The sequence below is a fragment of the Meles meles genome, chromosome 7, assembly GCF_922984935.1.
Source record: "Meles meles chromosome 7, mMelMel3.1 paternal haplotype, whole genome shotgun sequence".
Lineage (NCBI taxonomy): Eukaryota > Metazoa > Chordata > Mammalia > Carnivora > Mustelidae > Meles > Meles meles.
Window position 1 is genome coordinate 21,019,252 of NC_060072.1, and position 23,621 is coordinate 21,042,872.

General features: G+C 39.3%; 1 protein-coding gene across 2 annotated transcripts in view; it reads right to left on the minus strand.

The window, feature by feature from the left end:
• Positions 1–7,309: 7,309 nt before the first annotated feature.
• SLC17A8 (solute carrier family 17 member 8) overlaps positions 7,310–23,621 on the minus strand; it is a 57,770-nt gene continuing 41,458 nt past the window's right edge. For both annotated transcript variants that reach the window (XM_046010761.1, XM_046010760.1), the window contains exons 9-12: positions 23,022–23,154; positions 15,710–15,820; positions 11,224–11,351; positions 7,310–9,560 (exon numbers count right to left, since the gene is read on the minus strand). In XM_046010761.1, the coding sequence (XP_045866717.1) occupies positions 9,219–9,560; positions 11,224–11,351; positions 15,710–15,820; positions 23,022–23,154 (714 nt within the window). In that variant the 3' untranslated portion in view covers positions 7,310–9,218. The remainder of the gene's footprint in view (positions 9,561–11,223; positions 11,352–15,709; positions 15,821–23,021; positions 23,155–23,621) is intronic.

The window sequence follows — 23,621 nt, forward strand, 5'->3', positions numbered from 1 at the left end:
CCTTCCTCCTCTGAAGGCAGGAATCTGCTGAGTTTGGAGACTCCAAATGGGGCTGTGTGTCAAGATAGAAACACTCGATCACGGCCCAGGTAAGCATGGAGTGCAGTCGGAGACCAGGGAGATGGGAAGGATTGAGCGCTTTTCTCTGAGGGTGCACTGAGGTGTGGGGCCCCGAGTTCTCAGGTCCTCTGAGCTGGGGATTGGGAGGCCTCCATTTTCATTCCCATCCTCCAGAACTCTACAGAAAGCATTCAGGGAACAAAAACTCCCGAGAGAGTACTTGATCGGATTTCTGAGCCTGGCCCAGGCAAGGATGGCGCAATTCTGCCTCGGGCAAAGACATCTGATACTCCCTACAACTGGCAGCTCCTGCAGAAGATCAGCAAGAACACCCAGCCAACACCAAGCTCACTGATCAAGGAAAACAGTGGAATTCCAGAGATAGGGGAAAGCAATGCATGGAATTCATGCCTTCTCCCCATGACCCTTTGCCTTGCAAAGTTAAATTAAATTTTTTTTAACTTTTATTCTTCTTCTAATTTTTTTTAACTTTCCCTCTTTCCTCTTTTAACACTTTTTAACTACTTTATCTTAACAATACCTTTCTTTAAAAAATCTTTTAAAACCTTCATTATTATAGTCATATTTCATCCTTCATTGTATTTAACCTTATTTTTTGTATACATATAGGGTTTATTTTTTCAAAAAAATTTTGGGATACAATTTATCCTAATACATCAAAATACGCCCTAAATCTAGCACAGGGTTTTGTTCAAGTCTCCAGCTGGAGGACATTCTCTACCCTCCACCATTTTCTTTTTTTTTTTTCATTTTTTCTTCTTTCTTTTTCCAACCAACTTATCTTATCAATTCCTTTTTTAGTATTTTTTTTAATTTTCATCTTTACAGTCATATTCCATCCCTTCATCATGTTTACCCTTATTGTGTGTGTGTGTGTGTGTGTGTGTGTGTGTGTGTGTATGCATGTTTTTCTTTCTTTAATATTTTGGGAGGTAGTTTGTTCTAAGAGACCAAAATACAACAAAAATCAAGTGGATAGCTCTGTTCTATTCACCCACTTGAATAGAAATCTGTTCTACCAAAAAAATATATGAGGAAGGACACTATATCATACTCAAAGGGTCTGTCCTACAAGAAGATCTAACAATTTTAAATATCTATGCCCCTAACAAGGGAGTAGCCAACTATATAAACCAATTAATAACAAAATCAAAGAAACACATTGACAATAATACAGTAATAGTAGGGGACTTTAATACTCCCCCTTACTGATATACACAGACCATCTAAGCAAAAGATCAACAAGGAAATAAAGGCTTTAAATGGCACACCAGACCAGATGGAAATCACAGATATATTCAGAACATTCCATCCCAAAGCAACAGAATACACATTCTTCTCTAGTGCACATGGAACATTCTCCAGAATAGATCACATGCTGGGTCACAAACCAACTGGTGCCAAAAGATTGGGGTCATTCCTTACATATTTTCAGACCACAATGCTCTGAAGCTAGAACTCAATCACAAGAGGAAAGTTGGAAAGATCTCAAATACATGGAGGCTAAAGAGCATCCTACTAAAGAATGAATGGGTCAACCAGCATTTTAAAGAAGAATTGAAAAACTTCATGGAAACAAATGATAATGAAAACACAACTGTTCAAAATCTGTGGGACACAGCAAAGGCGGTTCTGAGAGGAAAGTATATAGCAATACAAGCCTTTCACAAGAAACAAGAAAGACCTCAAGTATATCACCTAACCCTACACCTAAAGGAACTGGAAAAGAACAACAAATAAAGCCTAAACCATGCAGGAGAACTGAAATAATAAAGATCAGAGCAGAAATCAATGAAATCGAAAACCAAAAGAACAGTAGAACAAATCAATGAAACTAAGAGCTGGTTCTTTGAAAGAATTAATAAGATTGATAAACCCCTGGCCAGACATATCAAAAAGAAAAAAGAATGGACCCAAATTAATAAAATCATGAATGAAAGAGGAGAGATCACAACCAACACCAAAGAAATACAAACAATTATAAGAACATACTACGAGCAGCTATATGCCAGTAAATTTGACAATCTGGAAGACATGGATGCATTCCTAGAGACATATAAACTACGACAACTGAACCAGGAGGAAATAGAAAGCCTGAACAGACCCATAACCAGTAAGGAGATTGAAGCAGTCATCAAATATCTCCCAATGAACAAGAGCCCAGCGCCAGACGGCTTCCCAGGGGAATTCTACCAAACATTTAAAGAAGAATTAACTCCTATTCCCCTGATACTGTTCCAAAAGATAGAAATGGAAGGAAAACTGCCAAACTCATTTTATGAAGCCAGCATTACCTTGATCCCAAAACCAGACAGACCCCAACAAAAAGGAGAATTACATACCAATATCCTTGATGAACAAGGATGCAAAAATATTCACCAAAATACTAGCCAATAGGATCCAACAGTACATTAAAAGGATTATTCACCACGACCAAGTGGGATTTATTCCTGGGCTGCAAGTTTGGTTCAATATCCACAAATCAATCAATGATACAATACATTAATAAAAGAAGGAACAAGAACCATAGGATTCTCTTAATAGATGCTGGGAAAGCATTTGACAAAGTACAGCAACATTTCTTGATCAAAACTCTTCAAAGTGTAGGGATAGAGGGTACATACCTCAATACCATCAAAGCCATCTACGAAAAACACACAATGAATATTATTCTCAATAGGGAAAAACTGAGAGCTTTTCCCCTAAGGTCAGGAGCATGACACAGATGTCCACTATCACCACTGCTATTCAACGTAGTACTAGAAGTCCCAGCCTCAGCAAACAGACAACAAAAAGAAATTAAAGTCATCTGAATCGTCAAAGAAGAAGTCAAACTCTCACTCTTTGCAGATAATAGGATACTTTATTTGGAAAACCCAAAAGACTCCACTCCAAAACTGCTAGAACTGATACAGGAATTCAGTAAAGTGTCAGGATATAAAATCAATGTACAGAAACCAGCTGCATTTCTATACACCAAGAGCAAAACAGAAGACAGAGAAATTCAGGAGTCAATCTCATTTACAATTGCACCCAAAAACCACAAGATACCTAGGAATAAACCTAACCAAAGAATCGGTACTCAGAAGAGGCAAAGAATTGGTACTCAGAAAACTATAAAATACTCATGAAATAAACTGAGGAAGACATAAAGAAACGGGAAAAATTTACATGCTCATGGATTGAAAGAACAAATATTGTGAAAATGCCTATGCTACCTAAAGCAATCTACACATTTAATGCAATCCCTATCAAAATACCATCCACTTTTTTCAAAGAAATGCAACAAATAATCCTAAAATTTATATGGAACCAGAAAAGAACCTGAATAGCCAGAGGAATGTTGAAAAAGAAAGTCCAAGTTGGTGGCATCACAATTCCAGACTTCAAACTCTATTACAAAGCTGTCATCATCAAGACAGTACACTACTGGCACAAAAACGGACACATAGATCAATGGAACAGAGTAGAGAGCCCAGCAATAGACCTTCAACTCTATGGTCAACTAATCTTTGACAAAGCAGGAAAGAATGTCCAATGGAAAAAAGACAGTCCCTTCAACGAATGGTGTTGGAAAGATTGGACAGCCGCATGCAGAAAAATGAAATTGGGCCATTTCCTTACACCACACACAACAATAGATTCCAAATGGATGAAAGACCTCAGTGTGAGACAGGAATCCATCAAAATCCTAGGGGAGAACACAGGCAGCAACCTCTTCAACCTCAGCCACAGTAAATTCTTCCTAGAAACATCTCCAAATGCAAGGCAAGCAAGGGCAAAGATGAACTATTAGGACTTCATCAAGATCAAAACTTTGGCACAGCAAAGGAAACAGTCAACAAAACCAAAAGACAACTGACAGAATGGGAGAAGATATTTGCAAATGACATATCAGAACAAGGGCTAGTATCCAAAATCTATAAAGAATTTATTAAACTCAACACCCAAAGAATAAATAATCCACTCAAGAAATGGGCAGAGAACATGAACAGACATTTCTGCAAAGAAGACATCCAGATGATCAACAGATATATGAAAAAATGCTCCACATCACTTGACATCAGGGAAATACAAATCAAAACCACAATGAGATACCACATCACACCAGTCAGAATGGCTAAAATTAACAAGTCAGGAAATGACAGATGTTGGAGAAGATGTGGAGAAAGGAAGATCCTCCTACTCTGCTGGTGGGAATACAAGCTGGTGTAGCCACTTTGGAAAACAGTATGGAGATTCATCAAAAAGTAGAGCTACCTTATGACCCAGGAATCACACTACTGGGTATTTACCCCAATGATACAAAAGTAGTGATCCAAAGGGGCACGTGCACCTGAATGTTTATAGCAGCAATGTCCACAATAGTCAAACTACAGAAAACCTAGATGTCCATCAACAGATGAATGAATAAAGAAGATGTGGTATATGTATATACAATGGAACACTATGCAGCCACCAAAAGGAATGAACTCTTGACATTTGCAATGATGTGGATGGAACTGGAGTGTATTATGCTAAGCGAAATAGTCAGTCAGAGAAAGTTATCATATGATCTCCCTAATATGGGGAATTTGAGAGGAAGAGTGGGAGGTTTTGGGGATAGGGAAGGAAAAAATGAAACAAGATGAGATCAGGAGGGAGAAAACCCATAAGAGACTCTTAATCTCACAAAACAAACTGAGGGTTTCTGGGGGGTAGGTATGAAGAGGGTGGTTGGATTCTGGAGATTGAGGAGTGTATGTGATATGGTGAGTGCTGTGAAGTGTGTAAGCCTGACAATTCACAGACCTCTACCCCTGGGGCAAATAATACGTTATATGTTAATAAAAATAAGTAATAAAATAAAATTTAAAACTTTTAAAAAAAGGGATGACAGTGTCATTTCCAAGTGAGGCAGTAAATAGCCAATGTGCCTTCCTTCCCCTTTGCATGGTGATAACAGAGGTCATATGTTCCAAATGGTGAACTGTAAGATGTGAGTGAAGAAAAAGACAAATCCTAGATACCTGAGTGACCATCTGAAACAAGCTTCCAGGCCACCCAACTAAACCCACACTCAATTAGCAACATCAGAGAGAAATCAACATTTGCTGTATTAAGCCACTGAGATTTGAGGTTTATTACCACACTATCTCTAGAGACATAAATCTGTTCAGGAGAATTTGTGAAAATAAAATTAAAAAGGACTTTGTTGTCCATTAATGACAGGCTACATAGTTCAGGTGAACCTTCACACTAGAAAAGCTGAGGAAAAAAATTTTCTTTTTTATTGTCTGTTCAACAGCATTGGAGAGTCAGCATGGAAGTGAAAAGTTTCCCGGCTACCATCTGGCCATCTGGGTGAAGACAAAAGTCCTGAGAAGTGAGCCTGGCATTTGAGGCCACTTTTCTCCTGGGAGCATTTGTTAATTATAACAAAGCCAGTGCTTGATAGCTAAGCAGTTTGAGGGCTTGGTATAGACCCAAAGTAATGCACAGCAGGGTGGGTTGAGACCCTGATGTGCTATAATCTAGGAATGAAGTTGAAATGAGAGTAAAAGAGCCTTCATGCTACCTGTAGCCCAGCTTTGAGTCATCTGGGTGGCCCAGAAGTTCTCAGATTTCACAAATGGAAACTCTCTGGGCTCTTGGAAAAAAACAAACAAAAATCCTTTCTGGACAGAGAGAGGAAAAAGGTATTATTTTAAACCTAAAATCATTTCTACAAACAATTTTTCTTTTTTTTCTAAGATTTATTTATTTATTCATTTTAGAGAGGGAGCAAGAGCAAGCATGATTGGGGGAAGGGCAGAGGGAGAAGGAGAGAAAATCTCAAGCAGAGGTCCCACTGAGTGTGAAGCCCTAGGCGATCCCATGACCACAAGAGCCACCTGGCGCCCCTCTACAAATAATTTTTCAAATACAATTTCGGATACAGAGAAAACCAAGTACAGACCAAGATAAGATAATATGAACAAGAATCAGCAAAACCCACAGAAAATGGGAACAGAATTACATGGTCTTCAGATATTGGCACTGAACAGACTTTAAAATAATTAGCTTACTGTGTTCCAAGAAATAAAATACAGGATTGAAAAATTTCAGCAGAGAACAGGAAATATTTCTTTAAAGACATAGTAGAACTTTGAAAGAATCAATAAAATTCTCAAACTGAAAATACAGTAACTGAAATTAACAACACAATAGATTTCTTTTTATCAGATTAGACCTTGCTGAAGAGAGAAATAAAGAACTTTAAAAAATCGGAAGATATCCAGAATGATACAGAAAGAAGGAAAAGTCTAGAAAATATAGAAAACGTAGAAGAGATATGGAAAAGACTGTCCCACATCCTGTCCAGCGTCCATTTAGCTAGACTCTTAGAAATTGCACACAGGTGAAGCAAAAGCAGTATCAGAAAACAGCTGAAATTTTTCCAAAACCAATGTAAGACATTGATCACAGACTGCAAATAAAATTAAATAGATTTGGCAGGGAAGACAGAGAGAAAGAATTACTTTTTTAAAAGTCAAAAATGACTCCAAGATTCCTGGCTCCAGCAAAGAGTGATGTGATTAGCTGAGAAAAGAAACAGAGACAGAACAGGTGTGTTGGGGGTCAGAAGGAGGCAGTGTGAAAGAGAAACAGTATATTCCAGTTCTTACCTGTTGAACTTAACATCCACACAGGGATAACAAATGTGTCTTGATTTCTCGAATAATTTTTTTAGTCATATTTAGGAGTCTTCCAAGACTTGCGTTCTTTACAAAAAGTCAAGCCTTTCTTGTCTCAAGAATCCAACACTTCAGGCTTTCCCATCCCTTCTGCTGAATTTATGATTTGTTTCCTGGGTTAACCTACAAATGGATATTTGTAGCAAAATATACATGGACTGAAAACTGCATCTGTCTGGTGTTCGAATGTAATTATCTGTGCGATGCAATCTTTGCAAAACCCATCACAACAAAATAATGTGTTTTCATTTTCAACACAATGACCCAGGGCTCCATTCTTTTTTCTTTCTTTAATATTAGAAGGGCAAGTTACAGGCACCTTAAATGCTTTGATTTCTCAAAATGTGGGATTTCTGCATATGACATTGACTTTAAATGATGGAGCAAATACAGCTTTGTATTGCAATCTTCAATATTACCTCAAGGATTATCATGAGTTTTTTTAAAAGTTATTTGACTTTATTAACAGAAGAAAAAATAAAACACTAGCTACCGTAAATTTCTCTGTCTCTCTTTTTTTAACGTAGAAAACAGCACAATCTTCACAACAAATTCTATGGCTGATGGATGAAAAGTATATAGCATGGTTTCTTTTCAACTGAAAAGTTTCCAGAAAGGTTGCAGGATGATAATGATGATAATAGTTAATATTTATTGAGCACTTTCTACATGCCAGGAACTGTTGTATGGGACTTACATGCATTCACTCATTAAAGAGATTTAAAGATATAACAAATTATATACCAATGACATACAGGATATTATTTACTAGAGAGTCAAGCAATTCTCTTTTGCTCCCAAAATTACCCTTTTGCAACTCGGCTGATACAACTAGCAACAAGAAATGTATGTGGTAGAACTTACAAAAAACACTTTATAATAAACTACAAGTAAATCTATAATTTTTCTTTGACATATTTTTCTTCTGAAAGTAGGAACAAAATTTTCAAAACCAATGAACAAGAAAACAATTTTATTTTCAAACAGTACCTTACATGCCAACTTTAAATTTTAAAATAACATTGGATTTTAAAATATATCCAGAGAATATCCATATTACTGCCTTATGTGATCAAAGATGAATATTTCAAGATCAGCTATAGGTCTAGTTGTTACAGGTGCTTTCATTTCATTTCCCTATATAATTACTACTATGTTATTTTTGTTTTTTTCCCAATAACATTCCAAATACAATCATTAGGAATACTTCAACCATAGTTGTGCATAGTTTAATCAAAGTTCCAAATATCACTAGCAAAAATGGCTAAAGATACACATTTTTTTAAAACAGAAGACTCTTCCAAGAGAATTTTACCTAATAAAACACATGAAACTACTTCTTGAATTACTGAATGTCTTAAAGATGTATAAGTAATTTGGGGCATTATTTATTTAACTAAATTCTTGATGCCATGAAGGGTCAAAATTTAGCCAACCCCTTGCTTACTTCCTCTCAGCCATTCTGGACATCAGATTCCTGAAAATATAGCTATCTTATTTAGCTTTTTTCCTTTTCTTTCTTTCTTTTTTTTTTCTTTCTCCTTTCTTTTCTTTGTTATGTTTTAACCTCTCTCCAAACTCAGGATCTTTGAATCCAGTCCCTCATACAGTGGCAATGCTTTCACACCAAACCAGATGTTTCCCATCCCTCATGTCTGCCAAAATAGGGAATTATCCCCAAGACAACCCTGTTGAGTTTTAGTTTTCATTATCTTAAAAAAAAAAAAAAAAAGTCTTCTCTACACTGAGGTGAAAACTTCTTCCCCAAAACTGCCACCTATTTTGGACCCCACCAATCTCAGCCCTGGCCCTTGGGTAAATCAATATCTTGTTGCTTTAGCGTCCTTAGCTGTAAAATGAAGGCAAGAAATTTGTCATAGCAGTGTGGGAATTAAATGACAATGTTTATAAAGCACCTGGCACAATGCAGGGCCTCCATGAGCAGTGGCCTTTATTGGGAATAGGAAACCCTCTTCTGCATGGCTGCCCTCGGAAATGTAGAGACAGCTACTGCTTTCTTTGCTCCAGGCCAAATATTCTCAGTTCCTTTGGTTTTTCTTTGAACAGCATGGTACTGTCTCCCTTATTCTTCTAGTCATTACTTCCTGAATAAGTTCAGTACTTTGAGAACTGAACTTTCAACCTAACTTTCAGAACACTTCTTTGAGAAGAGCCAACTGCCAACCCAAAAAATTATATATTTATCCCCATTTTGTCAACTGAGAGTGAGCTCCATACCCTAACATGTCATTGCAAGATATTTTCCTATCTTTCTCTATTGCTGATTAGATTTCCTCTCTCCTCCCTCCTACCTCCAGTATCACCATATTTGACCCTCTAGCAAGCCGGGCTATAGGGAAGGCAATAGGTATGGATACTTTCTGACTCTATGTAAGGAGAAATGGAAGTGCCCCTCAGACTTTAGGCTGAATCTGAGAAGTTTCTCTCTTCATTCTGGTAGGATGTCAGCTCTTCTTCATCAAGGGTCACGCCCCTCTGTCCTCTCCATTTCTTCTGGACTTCACAATTCTGGGTGGTGGCACCATAAGACATCTTCTTTTTGGGACTTGCAAAACTCTCATGGTTGAGTTCTGTCTCCTCAGCTAATTCATCTTGGTCAATGATCCCACACTTCTCCTCAGAGAGATTCTCAGGGTCAGCCCACTCCTGTTTCTCCCCTGAAGCAAAGACTCCATAGAAGATCACACCACTGTAGTGCACCAGAGCAGCTATAAGAAACACATTCTGCCATTCCTCACGGGTCTAGACAAGGAAATATAGTAACAATTAATGTGTTTTAGCCAAAAATAGAGATTAACAGTTTGTTCTAGGAGCTTCTACGGGGACAAAATCTCCTGCCCACACCCAACTGCAATGCTGTGCTTCTAGGGAAGGTGTGTGGCAGAAGACAGCCCAGGAGCCAAACAGAATTTGCATGTTTAAAAAATGAAAATTAACACAACAGTGAATACAGAAATTAGAGATAACCATGAATGTGCATTTTTAATTTAGACAACTACTTTTTAAAATAAACAATATGGGGGAGACTGGGTGCCTCAGTAGGTTAGGCATCTGCCTTTGGCTCAGGTCATGATCCCAGGGTCCTAGGATTGAGTCTCTTGTTGGGCTCCCTGCCCAGCAGGTAGCCTGCTTCTCCTTCTACTCCTCCTCCCTGCTCGTGATCTCTCTCTCTCTCTCTCTCGATCATGTTCTCTCTTCCTCTCAAATAAATAAATAAAACCTTTTTAAAAAATAAAAATAAAATAAATAATATGTAAGAATACATGCAGCGCCATTTCATGGGTCTTTTAAATATACAAATGGGGTTTCCATTCATATGGTAGGTTACATTAAACTTGCTTTAGGAACCCACCATTTAAAATATCAGAGGTCTCCCTCTTGCTTACTGTTGGATACATAACAATATTTGAATTGTGAAATTGTACACTCTTGACTGTCAATAGCTTACTTTAATCATATTATCTGTGTAAGATACGGTAAATCAAAAAATAATGGGAATTTGTGTTTAAAGTTAGGTGAAGTCATTATCTGAGATTTAGTGGTCAAGTTACCCATCCCACAATCTCATGAACAGAGAGGGAGAACACAGAACTTCTGCCTATAAAACCCCCAAATCCCACCTTCCTTTTCTCTTAAAGAAGAAGGAGGAGGAGGAGGAGGAGGAAAGTTAACCTACATTTTTTTCTCCAAGAAGCTGACTTTCTAAAATCATGTTAGTAATAGGCAATCTAACTAAGAAAAGTCAGGTAAAAACTCCAAAGAATCAGACAATTTTTATTTGTGCAAAGCAGCATCCTAAAACCTTTTCAGTGACAGGGATTAAGAAACCATGTGGCCTCTGGTTGAACTCTGGATAGATCTGGGCTCTTCTCTACTACCCACCCTCCTCTAAATACACAAAGGTTCAGTTATGACTGAGTGCCCCACCCTTGAAGGTTCTTAGATAAGGCTATTAATGTATTGTTCATTTTCTTCATAATAAGGAAGTATAACAACACTAATATCTTTACACTGGAACATGCTAAGTAATAGATGGGAATAGGCTATAAAGTTTAATTACCTAGAATTATAAAACAATCTTGGGTCAATTATTTATCCTGAGTTGATCACCTCAGTTTCTTCTTTGTATCTCTAAATAGTCCCTATGATGTCCATTTCTCTCCCCGACCCCCCGCAATACACACCCCTTGAGGAAATGTGGAACCAGACCTCAATCAGCCCTCTTGTCATCAATAAACAACATTTTTTTTAAAAAAAAAGAAGGAGGAGAAAAAAAATTCAAATGATTCAACCAAGGTCAAAGACATACACATTTACAGGCTGGGGTAGGGCCTTGAGATCTCAAGTTTGCACAGTAGTTCAGTCCTCTGATACTGCAACCCAGAGTCCCAAAGGAGACCATTACCTTGTGCTTAGTCATTGCACCAACAATGAGGGGACAGACCATTCCAGAGAGGGTCCCCACTCCATTTGAGATCCCCATGAGAATGCTGGCATAGCGGGGGGCAATGTCCAGGTGGTTGACGTTAAAACCTACAGTGAAGCCAAAATCTCAAAATCAGAGTCAAGAACATTTTGGTAACAACACAGCTTTTCCTAACTCTCACCTATCTATTTAGTTTCCTTGACCATATGACTAATGAACACCTCTCCTGAGACAGCTGGGTTGAGAAGTGTCAGGTGTGCCTGCACGTAGAAGAAAAATGTACTGTGATTGACCAGCAATGGCTCCCATGGGTTCTCCATGGAGAGAATTGTGACACCTGTGCTCCTAGGTGGAACTCCAAAATAACAGTGTTTTTGGGCAATACGGAAAAAATCGAAAGGATCACATTTACTCAGAGTAAATAACCGCAATGATTGTTGACAGTATGATTAGAACCAAACCTGGCCTTATAAAACCCTCCCTCCTAGTCCTTAACTCACTCCCGAAAGGCCACGGGAGGTGAGCCTGTCTTGGTGGCCACATGGCACAATGGAAAAGGTCCTTTTTTGATAACAAATATTTGCACAAACATTGGCAGAATCCTCTGTAACTTGCAAAAGACTTTCACATACATACTTGATTTGGAGTTTGTAAATCTGGATTTCAATCTTATTTCTACCACTTATGTAAGTTTTAGGGCTTTGTTTTCTCCTCTCTAATATGAGGGTAAAATGACTACTTAACTCCAAAAGATGCTGTGAGATGAGCCTCAGGAAATATGCATGCAAGAGCCCTTGGCAAGCAGCTAAGCTCTGCTAACCAGCGCTGCTACCACCAGGAGGACACCACCCGCTGCAGCTGCTGGGCTGAGCATCTCCCTCTCTTTGAGATCTTCTATGGGATGATAATGCTCCTGGGAATGGTAAAACAATAAGATGCCAACACCTCACTATTTATCAAGAGAGAGGAATGAATGGGTGGCTTAGTCGGTTGAGCACCTGCCTTGAGCTCAGAATCCCAGAGTCCTGGGATATAGCCCAAACTCCCTGCTCAGTGAGGAGCCAGCTTCTCCCTCTCCCTCTGCTGCTCCCTCCGCTCATGCTCTCTCTTTCAAACAAATAAATAAAATCTTTAAAAAATAAAAAATGAACGAATGGAATGAAGGGGGAAGAGCAAAGGCAGGAGAAGGGGCTAGGCTCCGAAGGAGGAGGCCACCTGCCCCCAGAACCAGTTCTACTAGTGTTGCCCAGGCAAGCATTCTAGAGTCAGAAAGATCTGCCTCTTGCAGATTGAGATGCAAACGTGGACAAAGGATTTAAACTTTCTGAACCTCTGTTTCTTCCTCTATGGGCTGGCATACTCATTCTTATAAAATTGTGAGAATTAACTTAAATAATGTATGCTAAGGACATGATACATAGAAGTGAAAACCAACATGAACGTTCTTTATAGCTGGTTATCCATCTGTCTTGTTTACCACTATCTTACCTGAACTGGCAAAGTGTCTGGTACATAGTATGCACTTGATAAATAATTAATTATGCATTTGAGCCATTGAAATTACAGCAAGAGATTGTAGGTTTTGCTTATTCATGTTTTTGTTTTTCTTTGCCTTGCCTTTCAATTCTCTATTCTGTGCAAAGAACCTGAAAATAGGATTTAAAAAAAAATTTTTTTGCCCTAATCTGGCACATTGGTTGTTTTTCCCTAGCTCCAATTCAGGAAGAATTTTGAGAAAACCTTTTTTGTAATAAATATACCTTCTCTTTCAGATCAAAGTGGCAGACAATCAGAATGTAAAACAGCTGCAAGATTAATTAATCTTACTGATGATTTGAAAGCGATAAACACTTTATTAGAAAAGAACCCAGAGATAAGAAGCAATTAGTATGATCGTTGAGTATTATATTCTGATACAAAGCCTAGGCATCTGTGCTCAGCTAAAGATAATGTGAGAAAAGCCATTTAGATTTCTAGCTGCACAACCCTGGTGTTTAGGAGAAAAAAATCATTGAGAAACTGAGATACTGTAGTGGATACAAAAAAAAAAAAAAAGCACACAAGCTAGGAGAGTCTCTCTTCTCTACATAGGACATTTCTCAAAATAAGGATCACCCATTCCTGTATCTTCCTAATCCCACCTGCGTCAGCTCTCTTGTTGATAATCAGTTCCTGAATGGTACCATCATCCCTGGCATCCCTATGAACTGCTTATAAAGTAGGTAGATAGCAGATGCTGAGGAATAATTGCTCCCAGGGCCCTTGTCCCTCCCACAGTGTCACTGCTGGATCAGGTAAACCATTTTTCCAATCCCAGCCATCCAATTTACATGGGCAAGTTAAGTTGCCTTTCTAAACTCTAGTGTCCTCACTAGTAAAATGGATACAGCAATATCCTTCTCACTGGGTTGTCAAAAAAAGAAAGAGAGAGAGAAAGAAAGAAAGAAAGAAAGAAAGAAAGAAAGAAAGAGGAAAAAAGAAAGAAAGTAGGAAGGAAAGAAAGAGGGAAAGAAGGAAAGAGGGAAAGAAAAAAGGCAGGGGCTGTTTTTTGGTATATTGGGTTTGTTTTCTTCCAATCATGGTGTAATTGCCAATCCAGGAACAATGTAAGCCTAAATATTTCATTATCTCTGGACACAGGATATGAATCCCTTTTGCATCACAGAGCTATCAGAGAAAGGTGTTCCACATCTACTGGAAACAAGTCATGATGGCTTTATCTTTGCTACTCAAAGTATAGACCATAGATCAGCAGCAGCAGCAGCAGTGCTGGAGAGCTTGTTGGAAATGCTGAATCTCGGGCTGAATCAGAATCTGCATTTGACAAGGTCCTGGGGTGGTTTGTATGTGCCTCAAAGTTTGAGAAGCCCTGGGCTAATGTGAATGAATAATGACTCAACAACACAATTCACAATAGTGAATACTTGTTAATTTTGTTGTGTATCTGGCACTGAACTAAGGGTTTCAAACACTTTATTTCTACCAGAATGTAAACTTTATGAGGATGGCATGTGATTTTTTTTTCTGCTATACTCTCCCTCCTGCTGCCAACAGCACCTGGCTCATAGGAAATGTAAGTGAATGCATGAATTATCTCAAGTTCATGGCCATCTCCCAACAACCCCCGTGAGGTTGCCATTATACCTCTTCAATTTCTAGTGAGGAAACCAGGGCTTGAGAATTTAAATAACTTAGTATTTTTTTTCTTTTATAAATAGCAAAAAGTAAAGAGAGGCCTCAAAATCAGGTCTATGCACCTCCAAATCCAATTTCTTAGCTGCATGCTACTTTTAAAATAGACCCCCCCTTCCCCCAATTTCATTGTCCAACAGCTCTATTTATTTTGAAAAGATCAAGGCTTTATTTTAGGATGGTTTAAAAAACTATCAGAGGTTCCATATTTTTCTGTTCCGGGATATTCTTACTCTGATCTTTCAGGCAGCCTAGAACAGCAGAAAGCACAGGCTTGGAGCCAGACAGAACTGCACTTTACTTCTTCCTTTGCTACCAACTATATGACAGTAGAAAAAGATCTGATTTTTCTGAGCTTTAGGTACCTCCTCGGTAAACTAGTGATATTACCTACTTGTTTCAAAGTGTTGTGACATACACATCATCTGTGTAGAGTGTCCAGTAGGTGATCACTGCCAGAGTGACAGTCTGGTTTAAAGTAGGAGAACAACTAAATTTTACTTTTTTGTCCAGTTGTGCATAGGGGGCTTCTGAAGCCCCAAAACATGATATAACAGTGTCCTGGCCTCTCACACACCCTAAGTAGACTGGTCTTCACTCCTATGAAACATGGAGAGACTGGTCTTTACTCCTATGAAACATGGAGACTGAGGCCACCTCAGGTAGTGTAAGAATTCCACAGAGGGCTTTGAACAGTCCCAGGAACAGAGTCTGCGCTTGGTCAAGGTTAGCTCTCACTAGCATCATTATTATTCTTAGTACTTGCTCTCGCCTGTTAGGAAAGTCACTTCCCTTCTCTAGACCTGCATTTCCTTCTTTAGAAACCGAAAGCCATGGAGAAGACAAAATCTAAAGACATTTTCCACTCTAAAACAACAACAACAACAAAACAAAACAAAACAAACAAACAAAAAAAAAACCTTTGGATTTTATAACATGATGTCAAATGACTACATCACCTGACTTTTGAGCTAATATTAGCCATTCTCTAGTTAGAAATGAAGATCAAAAATTCTACAAGAGCTTCTATGAGATGGGGTGACCTGGTCTTGAAGTATGAAGGGACCACTTCATCTGGGGCATGTGCTTGTGCCTCTGCCCATGACTCAGGGGGCTTATCATTCCCACATGATGAAACTCTCTAGCCCAGAGCCTGTTCCTTGAGAATGGCTTGGCTACTAAAAGAAAGTGGTAGAATATTCCTTTTCTCTCTCTTCCTCCCAAGACTCACTGAATCTGTAGAAAAGATTTGGAAAATGAAAGCACACCTCACCTGAAATAGCAAAGCCGCTAAATCCTACAGCAAGCACCAGAAAGGAGATGGCCACCCCTTTGGTATGGGAAAAGCCAACCACCAGGAGCAAGGTTGCTTCCATGCCAAAACCTGCAAAGGGAAACAGCAGGGAGAAAAAAACATATTGTTTCCATGTCAGTCAGCTCAGTTCATATATTTATCAAATAAGAATCTATTCCTATTTCCATAGACCTAAGTTTTTAGTATCTACATTCTAGCCCATTGCTAGCAATATTACCTGGGTGCTTCCTGATTACATGACTATACTAACATTACCCAGGTGTTCTGTGAGCCTTCCAACCTAAACCCTGGTGCACTGTGAATACTGAATGTTTCCAGCATGTTCCAGTGATGCCCCTGGGATGGGGAATATTTATTATCAGTTGCTTCGTGGGTAGTTCCCCCTGCCATTTCTAGATTACTAAAACTCTCTAATATACTGTCTGTGATCCCCCTTTGATTATATAAGTAATGGCCACTCACAGAAAAAAAAAATGACAACACTCTAACATATATTGCCAGAAATGACCAGAAAGCTGTGGTGAATATCTGAAAAAAACAAAAAAAAAAAAAACAAAAAAAAAAAAAACAAACAAACAAAACCCCCCAGAACCTCCCTTCTTGTAAAGCACAAGGCAAAATTCTTCCCTTTTTAGAAGTTTGCTAAGCTCTCAGCCTGCTTCATAAAAGCGTTGAGATACTTGCACAGAAGTACAGCAGGACAAAAGTACTTTCTGTTCCTTTCATTCTGAATAAGTGAATCCAGTACAATAAAAGATGAGGAAATTATGAAGATGTTCCTTCTCACAAAACACACACACATACACACATCCGAGTTCAGTCAACAGCAGACAGAAAGATGATATAAGTGCCATTTTCAGGTATATGAAGTGTCCTGGGAGGTGGAAGATAATGATTCTTCATTCTGGAGACTGTCTGCTGATTCCAGACATCACCTGACTGTTCTGTAGTCACCTCAAAGCCCACATACTCACATCAAGTCTCTGTTCCCCTATTCTTTACTTCTAAACAAAGAACACCACCACCATTTCACCTCCACCATGTTCTCTCTTGCTCCCTCAATTAATCTGTCCACCTGTGCTTAGAACCCAGACTTTAGAGTCAGATAAGCCTGGGCTCAGATTCCACAACAAATCACAAATTATGTGACCCTGGACAAGTCACTCCACTTCTTAGATGCCTCATCCCCCAAATGGTGCTAATAATACAACCTTGTAGGATGCTGGAAGAGTGAATGAAATTGGGTTAATAAGGCATCAAATACAGTGCCTATCACATAAGCATAGTGGGGCACCTGGCTGACTCAGTCAGTGGAACATGCCACTCTTGATCCTGGGACTGTGGGTTCAAGCACCACATTAAGTGTAGAGATTACTTAAAAACATAATAAAATCTTTAAAAGAAAAAAGCCAACAAAAGTCAAATGCTCAAATCTCAGAATCATCTTGGATACTTCTCATTCTTCCTCAGCTTTCACAGACAAATCTACAGACGTCAATTTGACCTCTGCTTTCTCCTCTGCCACTGTCTTGTCCTGATCCCATTACCTCTCACCTGGACAACGTCAACAGCTCCTTTTATGGTCTCCCCATCTCTCCTTCTTCCGACCCATTCTCCACATCAGTCTCTCTAAACCACAAAGCTAGACCATCGACTCTTTGCTTAAAACTTTCATCAAGGGGCACCTGGGTGGCTCAGTGGGTTAAAGCCTCTGCCTTCGGCTCAGGTCATGATCTCAGGCTCAGGATCAAGCCCCTCATCAGGCTCTCTTCTCAGCAGGGAGCCTGCTTCCCTTCCTCTCTCTCAGCCTGCTTCTCTGCCTACTTGTGATCTCTGTCTGTCAAATAAATAAATAAAATCTATTAAAAAAATAAATTAAAAAAAAAACACAAAACTTTCATCAAGAGCTCCACATGACCACTATAGTGCATATAATAAGCCTTTCCTGCTGTTCCATCTGCGAGCCCTCATCTCTCTGACCCTAGGCCATATAAAACCCTCCTTGTAGTCAAGCAGATCCATGAGCCATTTCCTACTCACAAAATTTGTTTCATGCCCCTAATGTCTTTCCACAGGCTCTTCCTTTGCCCAGGATACTGTTCTCCTACCACTTACTTCTCTTTTTCTGGAGAAAACTTACTATCCTTTAAAGTCCAATTCAAACATTGCCTCTTCTAGGAAGTTTCCCCAGCAATCCTGCCCTTCCCCCACCCCCATCAGTGAAGCTGACATCTCTTTCTTCGTACTAATTTTACAGAAATTTTCGTCATTGCTTTGTAATTTTTCATTTGTGTTTCTGCCTCCCCCACAAAGATACCAAATGTATAACACAGACCCTGGTTAGCATGTAGTATCACTTAGTAAGTAATATTTAACAAATTAATGCAAAGGGGATAAAAATGGGACCCAGAGTCAAGACAGGTTGAAATACAAGCCAAAACGCTTTTTGTAGACCTTGGTAAATTGCTTACCTTCTGAGCTCATTTTCTTAAAACTATCAAAGAAACAAGGCAAGCATCGGTGATTTCTTTAGATGGTCACTTAAAAAGAATCAGATGATGGAGCTCCTGGGTGGCTCAGTCAGTTAACCCTCTGGCCCTTGATTTCAGCTCAAGTCATGATTTCACGGTCATGAGATGGAGCCCTGCCTTGGGCTCCATGCTGGGTGTGGAGCCTGCTTAAGATTCTGTATTTCCTGTCTTAATCTCACAAAACAAACTGAGGTTTTTTTTTGGGGGGGGAGGGTTGTGTTATGGACATTAGGGACAGTATGTTCTATGGTGAGTGCTGTGAAGTGTGTAAATCTGATGATTCACAGACCTGTACCCCTGGGGCTAATAATACATTATATGTTAATAAAAATTTTAAAAAAAATTTTTTTTAAAGATTCTATCTCTCCTTCCGCCTCTGCCCTTCCCCCTGCTTTCACACCCAATAAACAAACAAACAAATAAAATCTTTAAAAAAGACTCACTTGAAATGGAAACAGCAGTATTTCTCAAGTGTGGGGTTTATACCACTGTTACTTGTTATCAATTTTGTTTCAACGTTTTAAATTAAATATAAAGGACAATTGCTAGTGTTTTATACACTAACTGATGTGCTTTAGAAGTGCCCTGTCTTAAATAAGAAGGCATCTGGCTGAAAATTCTTTAATTTTAACACTCTAGACAAAAGTTGTACCGAAAAATTAATTCCTCCAAACAATTAGAATGGAGACATTTTGTGAAGAATAAAACTTATGAATGAAACATTGGTTCATCTATAAGGGAAGAAAAATGATCTTTGCCAAATAGTCAGTAGATTTCAAAAAAGAAAAAAAAAACATTTATGAGCTTAAATGTTCCTACTGAAAAAAATGCTATAGATAGGACTATATATTTCAGGAGCTTGAGGATAAAACTTGAACTTCAGCAGTAAACAAGAGACCTTGAAAGTGAACCTATCAGAGCTGACAAGAGAAACAGAATTAGGATTTAAAGGTCAGAGAAAAATGTTCATTTCATATTAAACAATCTAAAAGTTCACACAGGCAACCAATTCAGCCAGACTAGAATTTTTTACCTCAGTCACGCTTTACATGTACTATAGAGGGAAGTACAAGGATTTGACATCTGTTTTTGAGGAGCTTGGAAATGTGCCCTGATTGAGAATGAAGTAGAGCAGAGCTTCATGTCTTAGGTGATCTGTTTGCTTTAAGTGATTCTAGCAGCAAACATCCCTTGTCTGTGGAAAGAAAAAAAGGTGACAGACTCTAGGAAATGTGTGATAGAGGATGAGAAATGTCCTCTGTATTTCCTCTTTGAGAACATGAAACCAACTAAATTCTCTAGAAGATCATGCAAATGCTTCCTTATGTCCAAATCAATCTGGCTTCCTCAGTGATGGCACAAAGCTCTCTCTTCATGTATTTATCTCTAGTCTAGCATCTTTGCATATAAGCAAAAGAAGACAACCATCTTTAAGACATACAATGTAGAACTCACTAGTCTGCTATTTCAAAGTATAAAATGACATGAAAAGACATGTGAGGGGGTTTGGGTTGGTTTTTGTTGTTGCTGTTTTGTTTGTTTGTTAAAGATGGGAGAGAAGCTAGGGAGATTCTATGTTTGCATTCTAGTTTCTGGAACAAAAAAAGGTTTATTTTCAACAGTCACTTCATTAGCTCTTTAAAATCTTTGATAATTCTCACCACCACCACCACCACCCAACACTGCCACTGTCAATTATGGCGGAACAATGGCTGAAGTGACTGGGGTAAAATTAAACACGAACAAGACAGTCCTATACAATATGTTCAGAGTCTTCAAGGCATGTGGCTTGAGAAACAGTTGTGCAAGTGGGGTTGAAATCCAGAATTTTTCTTCAAGTTCCAGGTTAAGAGATTACATAGTTTTGGCCATCAAAGATACATTTGAATAGCAGGTAGTTGTCCAATGTCTCCTTAGACAAACTTCTGTTTTGTCAGTGTTTTAAACACAGTGGAGGAAAAAGGCACTAACATATGCTGACAACCTTCTATATGTTGGACCCATGCTAGGTGCATTTGTACCTTGTCCCATTTCACATTTGTAACAATCACTGGAAGTAAATACTATTATTCAGATTTTAAAGAAGAGAGTTGGGCTCAGAGACTTTAGAAACCCATCCCACTCTATCTCCATTGATACCACTTTAGTTAAAGACACCATCTTCTCTCAACACAATAATTGAAATGGCCTCCTTACTGGTCTCCCTTCTTTTACTCTTGTGTTCTATGTTCTAGTCTTCAGATTTGAAAACATAAATCAGATCATGTCACTTTTTCTGTTTTAAACCTTCTATTTGCTTTGCAGGGTATTTCCAAAAAAAAAAAAAAAAAAAAAAAAATCCAAGCTCTATGCATATCTCAATGCCTCCCAAGATCTGGCCCTAGTTGAGCAGTCCCATCTCGTCACCCTCTGTCTTACTCTTAAGCTCCAGCCATTCTGACTTTCCTTCCTTCTGCTCTCTGGCATGCCACATTCATGCCTGCCTTTGGGCCATTGTTCATGCTGTTCCTTCTGCCTAAAACACTTTCCTGCAAGAGCTATAATACGATAGCTAACATGATGAGTTACCACCCAAGTGTATGCAATGGAAGGAACAGTCACTGAAGGTTGATGTGAACTTCACAAGAGGGAAGATGAACCCATGTGGAAGGACATGTGGTAAGGACTAGGTGAGAGGTGAAGGTGTGCAGAGCTCACAGTAAAGAGCAAGGGAATGAGCGGAGTCAGAGATGGAAAGAGATATCCAGGGCCTGGTGTGGAGGGAGATTTTCAGCTGGGGCAGAACATGATAACCAGAGGAGGAAAATTTGGCTCCTATATTAGTTTCTGATTGCTGCAGTACCAAACTATCACAAGTTTAGTGGCTTAAAACATTCAAATTTACTACTGTACAGTACTGGAGGTCAGAAGATAAAAATGGGCCCTAGAGAGCTAGCATCAGGAGGCTAGCAGAGTTGTGTTCCTTCTGGAGGCTCTAGGGAAACTCCATTCTTGCTTTTTCCACTCTAGAGACTGTATTCCTTGGCTTTTGGCTATATCTCAGATGTTTGCCTCTACCATCATATCTCCTTCATTGACTCTGACCCTCTTGCCTCCTCTTAGAAAGAACCTTGTGATTAAATTGGGTCCACCCAGATAATCCAAGATTATCTCTCCATCTCAAGATCCTTAATTTGATCACATCTGCAAAGTTCCTTTAGTCATGTAGGGAAACATAAGTACACATTCTGGGAATTAGAACTTGAACATTTTGTGTGTGTGGGGGGGGAACATCAATCTGTTTACCTCAGCTACCATAAATGCAGTGCCCCAGAGCTTCACCTCTCACCTGCCAGAGAGCAGGTCCACACCTGCCAACCTTCAGTCTCCTGTAAAAAAGTTCACGTCAATGGACACCTGATGCCAACACATTATTCCCAACTCCCTGGTCAGACTTTATACCTGAAATACTGTGGGACCATATTATGTTTGCCCTTGTGCAATCTCTGTGTATTCTTCATTTCTAAATGGCCCTGACCCATTTAATCTAGAGTGACTGTCCACCTGTTCCCTCCTTTCCAACGTAGTAGCTCCTGTGACTTTTCACCCATAGGTGGCACTGTTCTCTACTTCCTGCCTGCCCACCCTAACACCCCCGCCCAGTCCCGAGGAGGAGTAGTAGCAGTGACTGGGACTTTGGCAATGAGCTCAGACAGACCTGGGATCTTGCACAACATCTGCCACTTGAGCAAGTCACTCCTCTTTACTCCAGTTTCCTCACTGTAAACCACAGCATGGTTATAAGGATTAAATAAGATAATGTGTATAAAAGATGTCATTTAGTGTCTCACACAGAAAGCATCCAATAAATACTAATTTAAAACACAAAAACAAAAAGAGATAAGGAAAAAGTGGAAGGTTTAAAAAAGGTAAGCAGTCATAAACATGGCAGGGGTTCACGATTACTTTTACCTACCTTTTTTGGAAAATCACCCAGCTTCCTTGTCTTTGCCAAATCAAAACATAAAGCATGAAATAAATACAGAAAAGAGGATGGGGGTGTGTGTGTGTGAGTGTGTGTGTGTGTGTGTGTGTGTGTGTGTGTGTGTACCGCATACACAAGCATAAGCTGAGAGGAAAGAAGACTATTTGGATAAAATATTTTTCTTGTGTTTCTTACCAAAACCTGTTTGTGTAGAAAGGGAAAGAGATAAGGGAATAAACTACATAAGCAAAGGATTATGTGTTTGGGAGGATGTATGGGAAGGACAAATGATAAAGATATTGTCACAGGAAATCAGTTCACTTTGGCTTAAGAGTAGACAAAAGAAGCATTTCTGCAGTTGGGGGTGTGTACTGATTTACCAGCTAAGTTGCCCTATCTCAGGCCGCACAAGCACGGGCTGGAGGACCTGTTGGCAGGGACATGATAGGCACTCAAGTAACTGGTGGATGATGGACTTAGGAGCCTTTAAGATCCTTTCTTCTTTTCTTTCTTCCTTTTTTTTTTTTTAAGATTTATTTATTTATTTGAGAGAGAGGGGGAGAGAACCAGACTCTCCACTGACATGGATCCCAACACAGGGCTTGATCTCACAACCCTGAGATCATGACCTGAGCTGAAACCAAGAGTTGGCTTCCCAACCAAATGAGCCATCCCAGGAGCCCCAAGATCCTTTCTAATGGGTAGATATGCTCTGCAGCTCAGTTTCATCTCATTCTGTAAAGGCTCCTGAAGCCACCTATGACGTCCATAGTACCTCCACAGTTCATGATTTTTCTGACAGCCGTTGTGGTCAAAATTTTCCTGCTTCTTAAATAATCAGCCAATTGTCCTCCAATAGGCACAATGATGGTCATAACCATGTGGGGGACTGCTGACAGGAGACCCACCTGGAATAAAAAGAAGAAATGAACTATTTTTAGCTGCTATGGAGAGTTGCACTTCCCTAATTCTCTGGGTCCCCTCCACTCCTGCCCCGATCGAGTTTAATTATCTAATTACCTGGGATCCAGATGGGCCTGAATTTTGTAATAAATAATGAATGAGTGAATGATTTTAAGTACAGACCTGTATCTCCGACCAGATCGGAAGCTCCTTGAGGACAGACAAGACTCGTATTCATCACAGAGGCCCCAGCACCTCCCATAGTGCCCCCACATGCTAGTCAAACACTTGTAGCAGAGTGAGCGCTCACTGATGGCGCCACTATGACTTGACTATTCTAGCTCCTCCAAGGTCACTTCAGACAGTACCTGGAGCTACACACAAAACGACCTCTCCTAGGCTACTGTTCTCCGCCTTATACAAAGGAGGTTGCATCTTTCATGATGATGGTTTATGTTTTACCATCTACCCT